The following is a 23304-nucleotide window of genomic DNA, read 5'->3' on the forward strand; positions in this document are numbered from 1 at the left end:
TTCAGTTCTTGACCTGGCAACCCGTTCATGCGGATGTTATCAAAAAGCTTCTCTCAGGTCACAAACAAAGGAGAGAATGTATGTCAGTTTACTGCTAAATCTTATGTTGTTAACATCTCAGAAAATTGTGCTATGAATATTTTTTTCTTTCATTGCTGGTGAAATGGATGATTAGCACAACTTTGAAACATAAAAAGGCCATCAAGGGCGCTAATATTGCTAAGGGTATGAAAGTGCTCACCAAACAAAGATCACAGGCAATGGAAGAGACAGAAAAACTGTTGATTTGTATAAACAAAAAGCAGTTAGCTGGTGGCAGTATTTCAGAGGCAATGGCATGTGAACAACTGAAGCTGCTGCACGCTTGGAACGAATGCAGAAAGTGATTTAAGGCCAGTAGGAAGTCGTTCAATAAATTTAAGAAGTGAAGTGTTTGTTTATAGATTAAATGCTACATTAGACATGTTCTGTATATAAGAAAGGTTAAAGCAGGGAATGATTTGGGGATCTGGAACGGATTAATTCACTTTACTTCATTTCTAACGGGGAAAAATGATTTGGTTTTTGAATAAACCGCGTCTCAAACAGCCTTCCAGAATGAATTAAGTTCGAGAACCAAGGTTCCACTGTACTGAACAAATACAAAGCATTACAGTTATCCACTTTGTATTGAGAATCTGCTACTTCCTCTTGATAACCATACACCCTACTTCTGCCTTTTAGTACCAGAGCTGCCTAGTATTAACAGGGTTGCGCAGCCAAAAACCACATGTGCCAGTCCCACCTGGACATGTCTAAGTTCTGGTCCGTGGGTGTGGGCAGGAATGATGTGTGCGCCCCCCAGAAAGGCAGAGGGTTGCCCTCCAGGCTCTTCTCCCTCTTGTGCGAGCCTGGTTATGCAGTGGTGACACTCAGGGGATAGAGTAGCACTGAGAGAAGGTCTCCCAGCACCTTCGCCCTCCCTGGATCTGTCACCTGCTAGCTAGGCCTTCTGTATTTGAAAAAATAAACTTCTCACACTGTGTAAGCTGTAATTTTTTGATTTCTGTTAAAGTGGCTACATCAATACACTAATTAATGCTTAGACATTTACTCATTTTTCAATTATAAAAGTCTATAGCAAGGCATCTTAATATTTACAGCCATTCTCTTCCATATTGATTATTTGATGTCAAGTACTAGTGAGGGACAGACCATTTCCTCTTGCTCTGATTTTAACACTCACAGATGGGGAAACGAGGCAGGAAAGATAAAACAAGGCCTAATAGTCTGGGCAATCTGCAGCCAGCTTGTAACTAACATCTTCCCCAGCAAGGGCACAGAGCAAATAGTTAAAGAAAAACTCCCTAATGAGAGAATGCAGAGAGGGAGGGGGAAAGGAAAAAAGGGCAGTTTTACTCCCTAGGCGGAGGAGCCAGCAGTCTCAAGGCTTGGCAAGATAAAGTTGCCAGGTGCTTTCATGAATTCTGGGGAGGCCACAACAAAGTAAAAAAGGGGTGGGGGGACCTTGAGAATGAATCTGTACCAAAATAGTCAGCAGAAGAATTTCAAGAACTATAGACAGGAGGGTATATAACACCTCAGACCACCACCCAACTTGCTCTTCAGATTAGCTGAGAGCCCTTCTGTGCTTCATAAGCCAGATATATAGGTTTGCTTTGCTTTTTCAATAAAGGTGCATGCTTTAATTGCGTTAATAAATTGGCTTTTCACAATGCAGTCAAGGTCTCTCATATAAACTCATTTATATGAGAAGACAAGGATCAAGGTTGGGGACAGCCCTCTCCCACTGACTCCGGGGGCTGTCCTGTCTGGGAACAGCTCTCGGGTGTCGGCGAGAGGTGCCTATAACAAACACATCCACCTACCAGCCTTAGGTAGTTCTGCAGCACCTGAAGAGGGATCATAGATGTGTACGTCACACTACTGAGGCAGCCTTCCTGAGGACCTGCAAGAAGGAAAAATACAGAGGAGCATTGGCTCTGGTTGCCGGATTCAATATTTTACTGTTTATAAGCAAATGTTAGCAGAGCTTAGTTCCAATCCTCGGAAAGTTCTAGCCTTGCCCGGCATTAATGCACAGGTCTGGGGGTCTCCCTTATTTTTCATTTTTTAAAATATATTTTTATTTATTTCAGAGAGAGAGAAAGAAACATCAATGATGAGAGAAAATCATTGATCAGCTGCCTCCTGCATGCCCCACACGTAGGATCAAGCTTGCAACCCGGGCATGTGCTCTGGCCAGGAATCAAACCATGACCTCCTGGTTCATAGGTCGATGCTCAACCACTGAGCCATGCTGACCAGACTGGGGTCTCCCTTTAGGTCTCTTCTCTAACTCCCTCCCTCCAAACCCCCTCCCATAAGTTCTGCTATTCTCTCAATACACTGCTTGAGCCCAAAGGGATTTTCTAGGATGGTCTCACACTTTTTTTTTAAACCTCAATAAGTATAGTTAAAACAACAAAATCAAACTTTATTACTTGAAACTGTAAAGATTCCATTCCCAAGTCTAGGAAGTACATGGTGATATCTATAGCCTTCAATTTCCTTGTACATAAAAATGAGGACAAACAGAAATATGTATCCTCTTGGGTTGTTATAAGGGTTTAGTGAATTTATACTTTTAATGTGCCATACACAACAGGGCGTACTCACGACACATTAATTTGTACCATTATAATGATCATATTAATCATACACTGTACTTGACAGTAACAAACTTAACTTTCTGTCACTCTCTTAGCACACCAGTTTGGCCTCTGGTCTATTCCTAATGAGATGCAATCAAAATCATAGGAATCAACAATCCAGACATCGCCACCGGTGTCAACAACTTGGCTTTTGATTTTTCCTCTCCTTGTTCCAAAAACACTGATTAGTTAGCAGTGGGAGTCCTATACGCATGGCTAGAGAATGCAGGACAAAAACATGCAGGTTTAAGAACTGGTACTTCGAAACAATCATAAAAGTTGACAATCATAGCAGTCAACGTTATCTCAGTTTGGAATATCTTTACCTGACAAAAGCACAGTGACTTGCTCTGCTTTATTCTTTTTAATGAATTCCCACGGGGGCAGGGTATGGCTCTGACCCACTGACCATGGCACATTTCCTAGTTCAAAAAAATGAAAATGTCAGGAGAAGATGAAAAGGAATTTTTCTTATAAGGGTTGATGCATGATCTCCTCTGTGAGAACTCTAAGGACTCCAAAGGCATGTACAGAATTTGTGAACGGTCACAGGGAGTTAACTTTTGTTGAAGGTCAAGAGGAAGACCTTCAAACTACAGGCTTCTCCAAAGCGGACCTAAAGAGGGACTTTCGTAGATCTTCCAGTGCCTGCTTCATAAAGGCCACGCACTCTGAACCCGGTCCCGGCCTCCCTCTCCAGCAAATCTTTAGATTCCAGAAAGCACACACACATAACCTCAGGTGCTCAGGATAAGAGAAGCCTTCCCAGAGTCTGGGCCTTCTTGAGAACTTGTTTTCCTCTCTTCCCTCCCACAGATCAATTCCTAGATACCCATCCTCAGCATGTCCTAACATACAGGTGCCTACCCCACCTGTAACTTCCTGTTATCTGTTGGCCTGGGTCCTTTTAATCTAGCTTGGGTTATCAACACAGTGAAATCCCTTATATGCATATATTAATAACAATAATAGTGTCGTTACAATTATTCGTGGGTACAGCCAGGTGCTAAATGAAGCCCAGCAACCACAAACATCAATGCTTTTAGACCTGGAATTCTACCGGAGTGCCTCACCCTCACTGATGAGTATGAACAGAAACCGTGGCTCAGAGGGAAATCTACCCACTGGTTGTGAATACCCAGTTGCCTTTGTCAGTTTCCAGATTAACTGGATGAAGGCTGATGTAGGGGCCCATTACCTTCAAAACATGGCTGTGCTGACTTCATTTATTAGACCCCTAAGGCTAACCTACCCCTTGAATAACACTCCGTTTAATGGGCAAAATGTGACCCAGAGAATCATTTCTGATTTCTTTTCTTAATGCAATTATTTAACTATATGTATTTTGTGATAATTATGGTAATCTTAATAAAAATTATTGCCAACGAGCCATAAAATGCCGAAGAGCCATAAAATGAAGTTGTGAATAATTTGCTTTATTTATTCTTTATATATTTATTGACTTCAGAGTGGGAGAGGTACAGAGATAGAAACATCAGTGATGAGAGTGACTCACTGATAGGCTGCCTCCTGCACGCCCACACTGGGGATCGAGCCCTGGCTGTGCCCTGACCAGGAATCGAACCGTGACCTCCTGGTTCATAGGTTGACGCTCAACCACTGAGCCATGCTGGCATGGCTGTGAATAATTTACTTTAAAATCTAGTAGTAATATATGTTTTGAAAGTGAATTAGCATTTGTGAGTGAACTGACAAAGGCACTTTTTACCATAACAAGCCTACACATTAATAGCATGGTGAAAAGCACCCTTCCCTCAAACTGGACCATGCTTTTGCAACATGGTGCTGTTGAAAGTGTGCAGGCTTTCCTACCAGTCCTGCCTCATTCGCTCGTTAGCTGTGCCTTCAGGAAGGTCATCGTGTAACTTGTCTAGCTATCTGTACAATGAGCCTGTTGCAGGGATCCACTGAGGTGCTGCTATAAAGCGCCCAGCACAGGTTTGGCACAGTGGCAGCAGGTTCCTGCAGATGTTTGTTCTCCTGGTTTAAGAGAAAAGAAACTAACCAGGGATAACTAGCCTTTACAGAGCCCTTATTATGCTCACGAGAAAGCAAATGTTATTTTCAGAAGGTCCTCAGAGGCTATTTCATGGAGCCTATTGAACGGGAATAGCCAGTTATCATCCTAATTCATCCCATGTGGGAGCTTTGAATATATCTTCATTAAAATGCTTTTTCCAATTCTAGACTTCATTAAGACTCCTGTCCTTGGAGGTAAGGTGTTAATGGATTACAGGTATCCTGGAATAGCCCAAATACAAATTTGGAGCTGTGTTCAGAACCTGTGCATTAGCAAGCAGCTGTAATGTGGTTAGTTTCACGCATTTATCTAGAAGAGCAAGTGCAATCACAATACCACACCGAGGACTTTCATGTTCTTTACTCTCTGAGTATCATCTGAGGCATAAACGCATTTATGCTATTGTTATGTAATGGCTGCATTGTGAATACTCAAGTGTCAGCACCAGCAGCTGCCACAGTGAGTTTTTAATGTGTGTAATCAGTAAATTAAGTCTCAGGTTATGAAGCCCATAAACATAAGTGAACCTGAAAATCTAACTTCCCCTTCATTGCAGGATTGTTGATACCTAGCATGATGGATTGCACACTGCTTGCACTGAGGCCGATGCTGGAGCTAGTGGTGTTATTGTCCGTCACATCTTCCAGACTCCACCATTCATCAGAAGAGATGGCTTTGAAATGACTTGTCAGAGCTTGACTCATTGCTTTTGAAAAATCATCCCAGGATGTCTGTTTGCGGATACTTAGAGCATCTATTGTATTTTCACATTCAAAGTCACTGGAACTATAGTTGCCTGGTTGAATCTCACCCACTGAAATCCTTAAGGGTATTTTAAGAGCATCTGTTAGAAGAATAAGGCAATTAGCAATTTAAAAAATTCTGATAGAAAAACAGCAAAATGATTCTATGAAATAAGCAAATGTGAACATTTTATAAGCAAACAGAAGGGCAGCTTCAATACTTCTTTAAATAACATTAATTCAATGTTATTAATACTGGAGTACACTTTGGTCTTTCATCTATATCCTCACGCTTTCTTTGGAACCAGGTTGCTTGAACTGATTATCTTTCCTTGTATCTTTGGCCTTTTCTACTTCATTGACTCTTTCCCTTCAGCAAGATTCTCAAGTTCTTTAAAAAAAATCTGAGAAAATTAGGGCCCTCTCTGGACCCTGAATTCTCTGTATTGTCCATTCTCTTCACCTTCATTGAGGCAGATTATAGAAACATAAACAACATGTATATAAAAGAAACTACAGCGTGAGTCTACAGGGGCATAGCAGGGCTGTTGAGGATAGGACATTGTGGATACCACTATTCATAGGGTTGCCAGGAGTAGGAGCTGACTCGATGGCCTGTAACATACACATAGTTCTATAGGTCAGTGTGCTTAGGATGGTGGCTTCAGCCATACAACCTTGTTCTCAGCCTCAAGGTCAGCCTTCTAGTAGCTGGGAGAGCTTACCTTGATCTCTCTATACCCCAATTTCTTCTATAAAATGGAAGGAAAGTACAATCAAGGTGTGTACATTTTAAATGAATTTAACATACAATTACATGGTAAGTACTAGTAAGAATTTGATAAATGGCAGACAGTGCTTCTAAAATGATCTTTCTAATCTCTCTCTGACACCAACTGACTGAGGTCCCACCTAGGTGGGCAGCACTCCCTGCACTTCCATCCTTACAAACTGAATTATATGCTTAGTCACATGTGATTATTCCCAAATCCTCTGTCTGCTAACAAATATGCTTAAGTCCTCAAACACTAGAAATCATATGTGAAGCATGAAAGGGGTGGTCTGTTAAAACAAGAACAATATGTGGAACTTCAATCATAGAAATACACTAAAATGAAGACTTCTACCCAAAAATTAGTGAAATATCACTTCATATGCTTTAAATTAAAATAAAATGTGCATTTCCCATGATCCCCTTCTTAAACTGGCTTCTCCCATTAACTGACCAACTTGTGGATAATTTTATTTTCAGGTTGTCAATTATCAGTCCTCATTTTACTTACCACCACCATCTGACACAATTGATGTCTCTGTGCTCACTGATGTACACTTCTACTGGATGTCCTCATGTCAGACCTCACTGGTCACTCTTTATTGTTGTCCCTTTATTGGTCCCTCCACTTTTTCCAGATTTCTTAATGACAGAGTGTTGGAAGGCTCATTTTTCTCATTTTTTTCTATCTGTGTTCACTTCCTTGGTGATCTCATTCAGGCCTCTGACTTGAAATATCACCTATAGACTGCTGATTCTCAGATTCGCATATCGAGCTCATACTCATCTCTAGAATTCTTGCTGACTTGACATCTCCACGTAGTTCCACCAAACAGACAGCTCAGATTCATACACCCCAAGCTGAGCTTCTGGTCTTCACTAGCAAAAGCTGCTTCACCTGCAGCCTTCCCCTGGACAGCTGACAGCAACTCCATCCTGCCAATTGGTTGCTCAGGCTGAAAACCTGGAGTTTTCCACAAATTCCTTCTCTCATACTTTAAAAATTAGTTTCCAATTACAGTTTATGTTCACTATCATTTTATATAAGTTTCACTCCCCTCTCTCATACTTCAATTTCAACCCAGCAGAAGGTTCTCTTGGCTCTATCTTCAGCTATATCAGAACCAAACCACTTCTTGCTAACTCTTCGGCTACAATCCTAGATTGAGTCCTCATTATTGTCTCTTACCTAGAATGCTACATCAGTGAACTAAGAAGTCCTCTGATTCTACCTGTGACTTCTTATAGCCTATTCTCAACAACACAGTCAGTGAGCTACTAACATGTACTTTAGATCCTGTCACTTCTATACTCAAACATTGACATGGCTCCTCCGTAAGTCCCTCTGATGCTACATTTTCAACAAGATCAGGATCCTAGCCCCACCACAACCTGGAACTTCTCTGACCTGCCTTCCTTCTTCTCTCCCCTTGCTCATTCTAACCCAGTCACTCTGGCAGTTCCTCAGACATGCAGGTATGACCCTACCTTAGGGCCTCTGTCCACCAGGATGTTTGGCCTGGAAAGTTCCTCACCTCCTTCGAGTGTTTGCTTTGGTATCAGTGAGGCAACCCTGTCCATCATTTTAAAAACTGAAACTTCCAAACCCATTTTAAAAATTCCCATTCCCAACCCTCCCAACCTCCTTAATGTTTTCCATAGTGCACAATACCATCTTACATACCCTAGAATGAATTAGCTATGTCTACTGGATTGGGTGATAATCTCAACATAAGAGGTCATACATACTATTTTGTATGCATGAACCACAAATGAAACTTTCATAAAATGTGCTGAGAGCACATATTCTTCAAGTTGGAAGGAACCAAAAAGATCACCAATTATCTTCATAGACAGGTAGGCAAATAGATGTGGAGAGACAACTGACTTGCCTGGGTTCATACAACCAGCTAATGGCAAAGTATCCAGCCATGATTTCTCATACCCTGTCAGACATGTCTACAAAGACAACCTAAGTCAGAAGAAAAGAGTGATACCCTAAGTCAGAAGAATGACTTAGAATGCTTTCCTAGGTTAAGTAAAATACAAGGAAGATCTTGCATTATTTGAATAGCAACTCATTCTGTAAAAAGCAATTCTACATGGAAAAATAATTACCACAGTTGTCATCAATAAAGTGTTTTTATAACAGCTTGGGTTCAAAGAAAGCTAAACAGAGAATGAGAAACTGAGTTGCACGAATATTTTACCCATGGACCCAGAGGCCCTGCTTTGTGGATGCAGGATGAACAGTGGGGCTGTGAAGGCACTCACTCAGATTCTCCAGCAGATGCTTGCAGTCATCAGTGGCCACATCATGTGCAGTCCGACCGCACTTATCTCTCCTTTCTGGCTCAAGCCCGCCATGCCTACACAGAATTTCTAGGCAATTCTGTAAAGACAAGAGCTCTATTACCTTCCGTCCAAATTAAGAGACTTGAGCTAAAACCCCACGGGAAAAGTCATTTGCCCACAGCAAACAAATCAGGAATTCCCCAGCAACTCAAACTAAACGATGTCCCAAAATGAACAGCAAAGAATGCTTCACTGAACTGTGAATCACAGGATCAAAACACTGCTCCACAGAACAGCGTCTTATGTTTCAAGAGAAAAAAATCAGTTTGCTAATCACTCAATTTGCAGAGTGAAATTAGGAAAGAAATTGACTTTGGCAGACAGTATCCCTCAATGTTAATTTCACAACATAAAGCAAAAGGGCTTTTGCTACAACTGGATGCTGCTTGCTGAATACTGGACTATGAGCTGCTTTCCTGATCATGTGAGTGTGGGACTCCAATTTTAACAATTCTGTCCCAGAGTCTTCGTAAGCACTTTTTAAAATTTCAGATCTTATTGTGTCTGTTTTGCTTTTTTTAAATATTAAATATATAAAGACCATGTTGGTTGTATTTTGAGAAAAACATTCCCAATAGATATTGAAGTTATGTTCCCTCTCTTTTTCAGCTTTTCTTCTTTTATGCTGCTTAAGGAAATCTTCACTCAAAAAATATCAGTAACAAACTGACTCTTATTTTCAAAACCAAAGTAGAAATAAATGCAAACATTTCTAATAAATAACTGTCCAGCAGGATGTTACCTTCGGATATTTACCAAGGAACTCTACCAGCTCAACTTTTACCACATTATGTTTTGTTTCCTGATTTCCCATAAAAAGAAGCACAAAACTGAACAGACCAGAATCTATGGCAGTGATGGCGAACCTATGACACGCGTGTCAGCGGTGACACGCAAACTCATTTTCTGGTTGATTTTTCCTTGTTAAATGGCATTTAAATATATAAAATAAATATCAAAAATATAAGTCTTTGTTTTACTATGGTTGCAAATATCAAAAAATTTCTATAGGTGACACGGCACCAGAGTTAAGTTAGGGTTTTCAAAATGCTGACACGCCAAACTCAAAAGGTTCGCCATCACTGATCTATGGCAAGGAACTAACAACCAAAACAAGCAACATCCTTCTCATCATTTCCCTAAACACACACACACACACACACACACACACACACACACACACACACACTTTCTGTTTGGCAAAACATACTTTTTTTATGTGAATATTTTACTGAAGCATATAGTATTCGCATAGAAAGTACACAAGTATTCAGCCTGAAGAATGATCACAAAGTACAATACTTGTGTAAGGAGCACTTTGTAAGCGTTCATCTCAATCTCTAGCCCCCTCCCTTCTCTCCCCATCTTCCCCCACCACCTGTGCCCCCTAGGTATCTACTGTTCTGATTCTAGTATTAGAGATTGGTTAGCTTGCTAATGAACTTTATATAAATGGTATCATTCTGCAGGCACACTTTTATATTTGGCTTGTTTCAGTCAACATAATGTCTATACAATTTATCCATGTGTTGGGAGTAGTCATTGTTCATCTTTTTGTTTTGCACTTTTGAAAATTACCATGTGGCACTCTCTAATGTCAATATACCACAATTTCCTTACTTACCTAAGCTCTTATGGATGGACATTTGGGTCCTACTATGAAAATTCTAGCACAAGTCCTTTGGTAGATACTATGGTCCACATTCCTGTGGAGTGTATGAACCAGAGTTGGACTGCTGGGTCACAAGGTATGCGTATGTTCTATGTTAGTATATATTGCAAAGCGCTTTCAGAAGTGGCTACAGCAATTTCCACTCCCCCCAGGAGAACATGTACGTTCCAACTGCCTCATATTGCCCCCCAAACATACTTGAAATGCAACCAGAATTCACAAGGAAGTACAGGAAATCCCTAAGGGCTAGAAAGAAAACCAAGGAGTAAGCTGAAACCACCAATTAAGTAAAATTTGAACAGGAAGCCAGTGCTGGTTCAAGAGCAGAGCTGGTGTAGAGACTACTTTTGGATTCTGTGGCGACTGGAGACTAGCCCTTGGACCCACAAAATGGAGCAGAACCAGAGGACCCCTGGGTAGAGACAACCACCTGCCTGAAAAGGGAATCAGCCAGGACACCTGATTCTCACCGCCCCTCCCAGGTGGGAGGGGTTTCCTCTATGACTGTAATCGCAGTCTGGCTTTGTGGGGCTGGGTTCAGATTTAAGAAGTCACTAACTCAAGAAATTAAGTGAAATCAAAGCCAATATATAAATAACAATTCTAATAAAACCGTTTATTAATTTTCACAAGACCTGTGAATGCATAAGATAGTGAGAAATTCAGAAATGTCAATTTAGAGATTAACTCTGAAATGAGGATTAAGTAGAATGCAGTCTGAGCACTAAACTTTGTGAATTCCCAGATTATAAAAGAGAAAAACAATACATTACTTATGCAAGTTAGCACCTACAGCAAAAGCAGGTAAAAGACAAAACAGACTTGGATTATAACCCTGCCAATATAAATTATTTTATCTATGTTTTTGGTAAACCATTTAACATTTTTTGCTTCAGTTTCCTTATCTACGTTTAAAATATTTATGTTTCATAGAGTTGTTATGTGACTTACAGAAAAGATGCATACAAAGCTCTCATATTCTCAGCACTTACTAAACTCTTGATATTTATTAGCTGCTGTTATTATAATCAACATAATCATCACCAATTAGAAAATAGCCTGAATATTCATCACATCAACAAATGTCACTGATCTCAATATAATTCTGGTTGATGTTACTTTAAATTACAAACAGAAATGATAAAAGATGTAACCCAAATCTACAAGATTTTAATTTCTGATCCATAAAGAATGTTATATATAATTTGTATTATGGCTCAGTTAAGTCAGTGGGCAATATATGCAAGCAGTGACTTTCTCTCTTTTTTTTAATATATTTTATTGATTTTTTTACAGAGAGGAAGGGAGAAGGATAGTTAGAAACATCGATGAGAGAGGAACATCGATTATCTGCCTCCTGCATACCCCCCACCGGGGATGTGCCCGCAACCAAGGTACATGCCCTTGACAAGAATCGAACCGTGGGCCCTTCAGTCCGCAGGCCGACGCTCTATCCACTGAGCCAAACAGGTCAGGGCAAACAGTGACTTTCTCTTTAATGAAGCACAAAATGCCAGAAAGATAATAGGATATCATATATCAAAACACTGCTACAGGTGTGAATTCTACAGCAATACGCTGGCTCAGTGGTGAACACAACTGCTGTGTGACAACAGCTACAACTACTTTACCAGCACTTAGTGCTCATCAATCCACACAACTTTATGAAAGAGGTACGAAGCATGTGCCAGGTGCTATGTTAGAACCATGGACTGTGGCAATGAATAAGATAACAGTTCTGCTCCTTACGGAGGAACACAAAATGTAGCGAAGTTAGACATGGGGCAATTGTACACAGGAAAGGGGGCTGTTGCAATGATGGACAAAATTTTACTATGTGGAGGAGGTGGAGGAGGGGAGGTGAAGAAAAGAATCTAAGGTCATTCCTGCTAGGTGGCATTGTGTGAAGAGGATAAATGTTGTGATGCTAGTCCCTGTTTCTGGAAATGGATTTCCCAGGGGCCTCAATGGGGCAGGGTGTCCTATACTAGTAGAAGAGCAAGAGATCTAGATGCGTTCAAGCCAAAGTCCTAGTCACCATACAGATACATCTGCAATAACAGGGGCTTAAAGGAGCAGCAGCGTAGGCTTCAGCTTTTACTTCCGCTCACATCCCATGTACCCGGACTTAGGTAGGTGGCCACCGTTACCTCAGTGGAGGCTGCAGAAGGCAAGTCTTTATTTTGGGTGGTCAGGGGCCCCTCTGAAAACTGCAGGATCCGTTATTACAGAGGAAACAGTAGAAGAGATGGTGAGGGCCAATGAACCAACTCTACCATGGCCCTTTAAGGAAAGCTGAGGAACAAGGGGCCAGTGCCAAGGGGACTAAGTAGAAACCCCTAGTCCAGTGGTCGGCAAACTCATTAGTCAACAGAGCCAAATATCAACAGTACAATGATTGAAATTTCCTTTGAGAGCCCAATTTTTTTAACTTAAACTATATAGGTAGTTATTGTTATTAACTTAATTAGGGTACTCTAAGCTGGCCTTTGCTAAAAACATCCTGAATCTGATTGAGGTACGTTCGCTGAGGTCAACCCCTTCCAACTCGCCCATCCACACTCGTCTTGTATACTTGTTTTGTCTATCTCCTTTCGTTCATCCTCTCTATATGGCCACCCCCCACTTCTTCTAACGCCACTTCTTAAAATAGACTCGGCCAGGCCGAAAACCTACTTCTGCGCATGGGCCACAAAGTTTCATCGCACTGTATGTGCGCGCCCGCACGTGGTATTTTGTGGAAGAGCCACACTCAAGGGTCCAAAGAGCCGCATGTGGTTTGCGAGCCGCAGTTTGCCGACCACTGCCCTAGTCCAAAGAGCTAAAGTCAGAGTCAAGGCAGAGAGCTGAGAGTCTGAGACCGGACAGAGGGAGCAAACGTGAAAGCAGTTTGCAGATGTCCAGGAGGTAAGGTCCAGTGCAGGTTCTGAGAACAACCTTGGGTGTGAGTGTATCGTTTTGCAGGGCAGGGGAGCTCAAGGCTGTAAAAACGGGAAGTGATGGCATAAGCCAAAAAGTAGATTTTGGGGTGAGTGGTCAGAAATGAAGAGGGCTGGAGTCAGCTGCGGAGGGCTGAGTGCTGAGGAGTTTGGATGCTTCTCTGTAGGCATGAGCATATGTTCAGGTAGCCAGTGGTATGGTCGGCTCAGCTCTGAAAACCAGCTGGTGCATTTGGAAGATATATTCGAAAGAAACAGGGTGATAGGAAGGAGATCGGTTAAAAAGAATGAATTGATTCAACAAACATTTAGTACTTTTTAAAAAATATGTTTTTATTGATTTTAGAGAGAGAGGAAAGGAAATGGAGAGATAAAAAGATCGATCGGCTGCCTCCTGCACACCCGCTACTGGGGATCGAGCCCACAACCCGGGCATGTGCCCTGACCACAGCCTGAGAATTGAACCAGCAACTTCTTGGTGCATGGGATGACACTCAGTCCACTGTTTGGCTGGGCAAACAATTGGTACTTTAGGGCTGGAAAGTCTGCTGGGCACAGCATATACAAAGATGGAAAAGTGATTTGGGGAAGGAGGCAGAAAGGGAGAGAGGCATGCAAACAATTACAGTTTTGAAGTTCAAGCTCTCCAAGTGTCAAGAGGAGCCCTGGGAATATCTCACTCCCGGAAGCCAAGACTTCAGCTGAGATGTTTTCCAGGCAGGGAGGGGTCAGGACAGGAGAGGAAGCCACTTGAGGTAATGGGAACAGCAGATGCAAAGGCTGGCAGAGCAGAGAAAGCGCGGGATGTCTGCACAGCAGCTGGCAGCGCATGGTTAGATCACAGAATGCATGAGGGGAGGAGACAGGAGGTGTGCTCGAGGAGGTAGACTGAGGCCAGGCCAGGAAGGGACCTATCTGTCATGATAAAGGTGACATTTATCCTGGAAGTGACAGAGCCTTGTAAAAACATTAAGCAGGTAAATGACATGACCGTGTTCCCTGTTAGAAAGGCCCCTTGCATGGCAGTGTAAAGAGTGGAAGTGACTGGCTGAGGAGACCCCGCTAGGCGCCCGCACAAGTCCAGACAGCAGATAATGAGGGTGCCTCATGGGGCACGGAGGAGGCAACATATTCAAAATTCATTTATCAAAGAATAAAATCTAGAGTTGTATTGATCAACTGAAATCATTAAATTAGGAAGACTGAAGAAGTACACATAGTGGCAGGTGATGTTTTTGGATTCAGGGGAAGAACAAGAGATGCAGCAGACTGGCTAAGGAGCATGACCGTGGGAGCCCAAGGATTCACCCACTTGGAACTGTTTGGTAGAAGCACAAACGAATTTTGTCATCAACAAGGTTGCCATATAATTTTCTAAACTGGGACACTTTTAAGTGTAAAAAGTTAATAATAGCCTTAACCAGTTTGGCTCACTGGATAGAGCGTCGGCCTGTGGACTGAAGGGTCCCAGGTTCAATTCCAGTGAAAGGTATGAACCTTGGTTGCAGGCACATCCCCAGTGGGGGGTCTGCAGGGGGCAGCTGAATGATGTTTCTCTCTCATCAATGTTTCTAACTCTCTATCCCTCACCCTTCCTCTCTGTAAAAAGTTAATAAAATATATTTTTTAAAAAGTTAATAATAACAGTTATTAATAACACTGGGATGACAGGCATAATAAAGGACTGTACTGGCCAGACCGGGAAGTCTGTTCCTCTAGTTACTAAGGAAATGCCCTATAAATTGTCCATCTTGGATAGAACTTTCCTGGATGGATTCAGGAAACAGTAAGTTGGGCCAGAGGGACAATTTTGGAATTTCTAATAGATTGTATCTTGGGGATCAATAAGATCATTCAAGCGAGAAAGTACAGAGTGAGGAGAACAGGGTCAAAATCCAGGTCAATGAAAGGCATCAGGGAAAACACTGGAAAGTCCACGTCCTGGGTGAAGGGTCGAGTGTGTTTGTTAGAAGTTTATGTTAGAATAAATCAGTTGACTAAGTTTACATTAGAATCCGTTAGGGTTCTGTCAGTTAATCACTGCTGCTCAAATTAAGCAAGAATACCATTCTCTGCACTGAACATTGTGGAATGTGTGTTTAAAAAAAATAGCCTCCCCTTTGCTTACATAGAGCTAAGTGAGTCTGGTCTTTCAAAAATAATTTTATAAAAATTAAGGGAATAATCATGGAGAATCAAAAGCACAAAAAAACAGATTCCAAAGAAGTGGTTCTATTTATCATGATTTATCATGGTTCAACTTCATAGGTATCCTGTCTTTCTCCTCTCAGCTAGTTACCAAACTCTGTGTGACAAGGAAGAGATTTAGTGGCTCCTAATCATCATTTTCTCTTTACAGCCATTTCCTATGAAGGGGGAATCTTTATCTGGGGGCTCCATGTGGGCCTGTGCACTTGAGACACACACTTCTTCCAGACCACCCAGCTGGGTAGATGCTACAGTGTGAGAAGAAACAAGCAACAAATGCATCAGGCAGAACACAATCTTAACAGGATGCAAGAATGGCCTGGAGAGGGCAACAAGAGGGCCACCACCTGACCAGAGGACACTGGCCTGTCCAGAGATGACTTCTAGGATGCTGGATATAAATGTCCAGAAGACAATTAAAAAGCCAGATGTGGAGATTTGGGTTTGGGACTAGTTATAGCAGAAGCCCAGTTAAAGCTGAAAGACTGGGTGAGTTCTTAAAAAGCAGGACTAGCCAGCTGTGAATGGAGCTTGGAAGCTGCTTATGGTTAAACAAAAGAGAAAAATCTGGAAAAACAAAGAAAAATACCTTGTTATCAAAGTCAGAGTGGAAACAAAGAATGGAAGAGTTTTGGGGGAGAAGTTGGCATTATACAGTTAACCCAGAGAGACCACATAAGAACATGAGTGGTAAGAAGCAACTGCTTTGGCAATATATAAATTATACCATCTACTCCTGCAGTAAAAAAGACACACACCCCCAAATAGAAAATCTCTTTAGCCTGGCTGATGTGGCTCAGTAGTTGAGCATGAACCTATGAACCAAAAGGTCATGGTTCAATTCCCAGTCAGGGCACATGCCCCAGGTTGCAGGCTTGATCCCCATGGGGGATATGCAGAAGGCAGCCGATCAATGATTCTCTCTCATCGTTGATGTTTCTATCTCTCCCTCTCCCTTCCTCCCTGAAATCAATAAAAACACATTATTTTTTTTTAAAAGACTCTCTTTATATGAGAGCTTCAACAGCAAAGATGCACACAATCTCCCTAATATGTTTCTCTGCAGGAACTTGACGTATCCAAGTTCTCATGACAGAACAGCTTCGCTAAGAAACTTTTCTGCCGGCTCACACCAAGTGATGAAAACAAAGGTTCACCCTCAGTGGCTGGTTCAGCTCTGGAGTCGTCACAGGCCAGCTTTAGTGTGAGGAGCTCCTATTACCAAATACTAAATTGCAATCTGCATAAATTGCTTAACCATTGGGAAGAAGACCAAGGACAAAAATGGAAAAAGTACTGATTTGGGAATTTGATCTCCTATGAATTAACCTTGGAGATTAGTTATGCAATTTTCCAAGACTTAATTTTTTCATCTTTTAAGACGAGGTGATTAGACTGGATGAGCTATGTATCTTTGAACACTGAAATCCCATGATGCTTTAGTGAAAAACAGTGGAAACTGAGGTCTTCTTCTTGGGTGACAGTACTACTACCTTATGTAGTCTGGACACATATAGACTACCATAGAGAGGAAAAATATTTGTCTTTTTGGTCCTCAGCTTGTGGTCAGTGCAGAACCTTTTTACTCACATGATTACTTCAGACTTTTTTTTCCACAGAAAACTTCTCTTTATAACTTAGTTGTAAATGGATTGCCTCTATGGAGAGCTACCTCAGTCAGAACATAAACTTTGTAACAGGCAAATGATTCAAGAATATTTTCCAATGCCTTTCACTAGGATGGAAGGCAGCATGGTATAGTGTGAAGAGTAATTAAATCAGGCAATCTGGGCTTCCTTCCCAACTTCTATCTATTAATCTCTCCAGGGCTTAAATGTACTCATAATCATAAAAATCATAAAATGAAGTTAGGCTGGAAGATTATGTATCTACTCCAGGGCTAAAATAAGTTATTGTAATCTATCATTTTACTTGGAGGTGTGTGAATGTTGTCAATCTCATTTTTTAAAATATTTCTTTTCTTATTCAAAATTCATCTTATGCTTCTTAAAGTAAGAGAATACAGGGTGAGACATCTTCTAAGTGAGAGAGAAAGAGGTTACAGTTCCCTCTATTCAACAATGACAGAGCACCCACACTTGCCTGGGGCCTGGGTATCCATAAGCCATCCTTGATCATCAAAAGCACCAGGCCTAATAAGGAGTCCTAATTAAGGAGCTGAGCTGCAACACTGCGCCCTACACTGCAGGGTGACACCAGTCGGGGAGCAGGTTCCTCTCTCGGCCTAGCATGAGGTTCATTAGCTGAATATTCTAGATCAGTCATGCTCAGGTTCTGCTTCACTCTTTTGTTTTTGCTTTTTGCCTTTAGGTTGAGCACACGTATACCCCCTCTTATCAGTAACATATTGTTTTAAACTCAAAGATTTTCTTTAAGAGGTGAAGACAGGTTGCAAGCCACCCCTTTCATGCTCCTTTCTGGCATCCAATGCAATTCACAATAACAGAAGTTATCCAACAAGGAGCTCCAAGTACACATTTTCAGCTATTCGCGATGTCTCCATCTGGATGGACATAACACAGCACTTAAATTCAGCATGTCGAAACTCACATTCTATCTTCTTGATCACAATGACGCCTTTCTCTTTCTGAAAACATCACTGTTATCCTTCTATTCAGCACCCTCATTTCCCATATCTAATCTCTTCAATCTTTAGGATATTTCTAGCCTATAATATCTCTTATTATTTCTACCACTCTCGTCATCTTTAACCTAGTTGATTATTTTGCTCCTTGCAATGGCTTTACTCTGACTAGGAAATAAAGCCCAAACTTAATATGTCACTGAAGGTCCATGACATCATATGGTATTCCCAGTCCAGTCTTATTTCTTCTCACTATTCTTCATTAGCTCGATTGGAGCTGTTACCCACCTGCCCTTCCCACTCTCTGTTCCCATTGCTCCCTTCATCTGAACTACTCTTTCCCCCAGTGATGATGGCAAATCTCACTCACTCTGCAAGGCTCCAAATGATTTCTATCTCCTCTAGAATGAGTCATTTATGAACCCAACATCCCTGCAACTCTGCTCTCTAACATATATGCACTCTCTCCCCTTTTTCCACAAAAATAAAAAATGTGCATTATTATCCTCTTTTAACCACACTTAGTACCCTACTTTTTGAGAAAATTTATTTTCAATTATAGTTGACATTCTATTCTCTTGTTTTAATTTTTTGTACTTCTCTTATCCTACAGTTGTCTGGTACTCCACACCCTTACCACTGGACCTAATGGCATAAAGGATCCCTACAAATGATAGCACACACAGTGTCCTACACTCAAAAGCTTTCTAATAACTTATTATTGCTAGAGCATATTCTTTCCAAAGTGGCTTAACTAGAAAAAAGAAGCACAAATAGATGGCTCACCATATTATGTTATTTCCTTAATAATCAGAATCCACAGCCCCCTCTATTAATAGGCCAGCACATATAAGGTGTAATGAGGCTGTTCATGTTAGAGGGCATGTATTTGAGACTTGGCCTTCCCTCTAACTAGTATCATGGCCTTGGTACTGAATCAAACAACCCAGCAGACTAATCAATACCAACTATTTTTTCCTAATTTTATTTGAGACAAAATATCTAAAATTACTCCCACATTTCTTGTTAACAAACCCCAAACATATTTTTTTGCAAGAAGTCTCATATACTCTTGATCATATCTGCTGGACAGAAAAATGTCAGTTCATATAGGTAGCTAATCATCTCCTGCAATGGTACCACTTAATCTTCTATTATTCCACTGACATACACACAAGTCAACAGCAGACAACTTTGCCACTCATCAAATTACAGCTGTGTAATGAGGTCAGCTGCTACCTGACACACCTTAAAACCCTTTGAAGCAGCAACATGGGCAGCAGTCCATCCTTCTGTGTCGGCATGGTTAATGAGGTCTGCAGAAACAAGAGGTTTGGCTGTGCCTTCAGGACTCTCTTCTCCATCCGAGTCCAAGAGGCCTGACTTGGTCTCCTCCTCATGCAAGGAATTTCCACAAGCTGGTGCTCTGTGGTACATAAGAAGCTTGAGGCTGTCCACATGACCAGTATCCACAGCTGCGTGAACTGGTGTCCAGCCATCCTGAAAATAAAATGACCAAGGGAAATAGTTAATTACAACACTAATATTGAGAGCAGCATTACTTGAAGTTCACCTCTAAATGTTTCTGGGCTTGTACCTCTGAGCTGGGAAAAGCAGGTGTTCCAATCCTGAATATCACTGGTGAATTGAGTTCTTAAGAAGTTCTCTGACCTGTCAGTTCGTGTATTTCTCATTGCTATGACTCATGTTTGCTATTTTGTAAGAATTTCCACTTAATATTAACCAATTGAAGTGAGTAGACACTACCCAAACCAGTAATGAAGTATTTATTATGTATGGAAAACCCCAATCTCAATTTAATACTACAAAAGAGAATGAACTTTAGCATAAAACGATTTTTTGAAATGTATATCTAACTACAATGTTATTAGTAATGTTCTAAATGAATGCTATTATAAGCCAGTTTTACTTATAGGGCAGAATCCTTATTCTAGTGATCTTAAAACTTTATGTCAATAATTCCAGAAGATTCTCAATAGGGAAAAGTTAGACATACAGGAAAACAAAGCCAAAGTACTTCCTGGGGTGCCCATGGGCCTCTATTGAGTGTTCTGTGATTGCACTGATACATGCAAACTTACAAAATGTTCCAACTAAAATGACTGGGCCTATTCTCTATGTTACTTGGAAGCCGCAATCATTCACCTTGCTGGTTGCTGGAATAGACTCAACTCTTTTCTAGGGCAATGGTTCTCAGGTGTGGTCCCAAAACCAGCAGCATCAGCATCACCCAGAAACTTGTTAGAAATGCAAAATCTTGAGCATCACTCAAAACCTACAGAATCAGAAACTTTTTGGGTGGGGCCCAGCAATCTGCGGTTTAACAAGCCCTCCAGGTTATCCTGATGCACTAGACCAGCGGTTCTCAACCTGTGGGTCGCGACCCCTTTGGGGGTCGAATGACCCTTTCACAGGGATCGCCTAAGACCATCGGAAAACACATACATAATTACATATTGTTTTTGTGATTAATCACTATGCTTTAATTATCTTCAATTTGTAACAATGAAAATACATCCTGCATGTCAGATATTTACATTACGATTCATAACAGTAGCAAAATTAGAGTTATGAAGTAGCAACGAAAATAATGTTATGGTTGGGGGTCACCACAAGATGAGGAACTGTATTAAAGGGTCGCGGCATTAGAAAGGTTGAGAACCGCTGCACTAGAGTGTGACAAGCACTATTCTAGGGAAAATATGGTCTCCTGTAAAGCAAAACATTTTTTATACAGAGATGGGTCTCCCTTCTACTCATGTACCTATCTTCATTAAATTTTTAAGACTTTCATTACAAAAAATATACTGAGCTTTATTCTGGTGATCTGTGGTTTAGCTTCATTTTATTTTTCCTATCTTTATTTTCCCATTGGCAAGCTTTTTTCATGTGGCATTTCATATTGCTATGCTAAATATCTCTCAGTGAGCTTCAGCACTTAAAAAATAGGGTACACGATAGGGAGAAGAGGAAGAAAAAACGGCAGCGGAATAGGCAGATGTGTAGTGCACCTCATCCCGGGCCAGACTGGAAATACAACTAAATCAGAGAAAATCCACCCGGAAGTAACAAATTAGGCCCAGCTCAGGAGGCAATTTTAAGGAAGGACAGGAAATGCCTGGAGACTGGTAGGAAGTGTGGCGAGGGCTTGAGAGGGGTGACAGGGTGGGGGGCACAGACTTGAGGTGCCTGAGAAGGGAAGCAGGGCTGGGAGATGTGGCCAGGAGTCCTGTACTGGGAAGTTCTTAGGCTTCCAAACCTAAATGGCCATTTCTCTCCAAAGGAGCTAGCCCCTCCCAGTAGCCTCAGGGCAGAAGATACAGCCTGCCACACCCTGCAGTTGGAGCTTTACAGAGGAAACAAAGGCAGAGACCAAGCTTGTGTGTCTGAATAGTCTGAGGGAGTCCTAGGTGACTGGATTGGAAGAGGGGCCCTGGGAACCAGACTGATAAAAACTCCAGATTGCCAGTCAACCCCATTGAGTGCCATTCAAGGATGGCTGTCCAAACAAGGACAGAGTAATATTTTGGGCCACTCGTGGAGGAGTAGCTAGCTCTAGGTCAGGAAAAAACATCCATCATATTCCCTGAAAGTGAAACAACCCAACCTAAAGCCCTGTCAGAAACAGACAAAGAGGGCGGATTGGTCCCGCCTACTTGCAGCCTAGGCCTGTGGAGACAGACAGAAGCAGAGGACCTGTGGGTCACCTGGAGCTTCAGGCAGGGTGCTAAAGGCCAAAAGACTGCCTGACAAACAGGAAGCCCAGAATTGGCAGACAGACAGAAGAGTGGGGACCTAAACCAGCTCCCATGGGGCATTAAAACTCAGTTGAAGCGAAAGGACCCTTCACTTTTTTATTTTTATTTAAAAATTTTTAATTATTTTTTATCTTTTGCACCTTTTTCGTCCTCTCTTCTTTTCCCCCTCACATTTTCCTTCTCCTTTTCTGTTTTAGTATTTCTCTTTCCTTCCCCATTTTTAAAATTAATCTTCTTTATCTGCTCATTGATCTGTTATTATGCTAGTCTCTGTTGGTTAATTCATATATAATTTTCTCCTCCCTGCTCCTACTCCATTTCCCCTTCTTTTCTTTATCCTCACTACTCATTTTTTTTCTCTCTTCTCTTGCTCTTCTCCTAATTTTTAAACTTGTTTCATTTCCTAAATTCAGTTGTATATGCTCTCTCCACTATTTCTTTTAAAAAACACATTTATTTTTTTCTTCTCATTTCTTTTCTCCCTCCTCTACTCTAAACCATGGTCCTTCCCCTATCCCTCCAATTCCTTAACCTTCTTTTCTTTTTTTCTTCTTCCCCAAATTGAAGAAATCATGTTTTTAACTTTAATTGAGTTATTTCAAATCACAAATTCAGAGACTTGTAAACATGCAGTTCAATCTCACCCCCAGGCAGGGGGAAAGAGAGGAAAGAGGATTCATTCTGATATTTATGGTTCCCAAAAAGTTGTAATACTGTGCTTGGAACACACAGAACCAGCTATTAACTCCTTGCTACTATAACAAATACTAACAGTTCAGTCCAGGTTACTGTGACTGAAAGGGTGAGGGCTACGCCCTCCATCTTACCCTGGATCCTCCATTTTTGGGCAGCAGCCTTAGCCATGTGCTCGGCAAGGAGCTTCTACCCGGAAGCCCAAGCCTCTGCTAGCCATACCCAGGATTTCTTTAAACTAACCAATGACAATCAAGGGAAGTGCGCGCCATAGACATGACCACATCCTGTGTAACAAGACACCAACTTGCGTCTGGCCAATCGGCAGGGCCCACAGTCCTCTCTCCTCCCCTTACTCCAATCCCCCTATAAAACCCCTCTCCACACAGAGTTCGCTCTCTCTCTGCCGCTTGCCGCTGCATCAGTGAGTGTGGTTGGGGAGCCAAGCTAGCTCGAATAAAGACTCTTTGCTTTTGCATTGGACTCGGCTGGCTCCCTGGTGGTCTTTTGGGGATCTTGAAATCTGGGCATAACAGTGACCTCTGACAGATCAAGGAAACAAGTTATTTTCTCCTCTTGTGATTATAGGACATTGCCAGATATGTTTTCCTTAGTAATAAATGTCCTGGAATTCAATTCATGTACTTTCAACAGTTTGTCAAAAAAAAAAACCAATAAACAAATACTGAATTACATTTTGTTGGGTCTTTCAAACCCTCAAGCTCCAGACTATAAAAAGATCTATGTGTCTCCCACCCTGACCATCCGAATACTTTTCCAGATAGCACTGACCACCCATAGATA

The 23304-nt window shown here is 41.5% G+C and overlaps 1 protein-coding gene across 1 annotated transcript in view; it reads right to left on the reverse strand.

The window, feature by feature from the left end:
• Positions 1-23304, reverse strand: part of CTTNBP2 (cortactin binding protein 2) — a 182239-nt gene that overhangs the window by 65178 nt on the left and 93757 nt on the right. Inside the window, 5 exon segments of the mRNA XM_059711639.1 lie at positions 1869-1948; positions 3020-3115; positions 5303-5578; positions 8524-8641; positions 19277-19528. Of these exon segments, the coding sequence (XP_059567622.1) occupies positions 1869-1948; positions 3020-3115; positions 5303-5578; positions 8524-8641; positions 19277-19528 (822 nt within the window).

The sequence above is a fragment of the Myotis daubentonii genome, chromosome 10 (assembly GCF_963259705.1).
Source record: "Myotis daubentonii chromosome 10, mMyoDau2.1, whole genome shotgun sequence".
NCBI lineage: Eukaryota > Metazoa > Chordata > Mammalia > Chiroptera > Vespertilionidae > Myotis > Myotis daubentonii.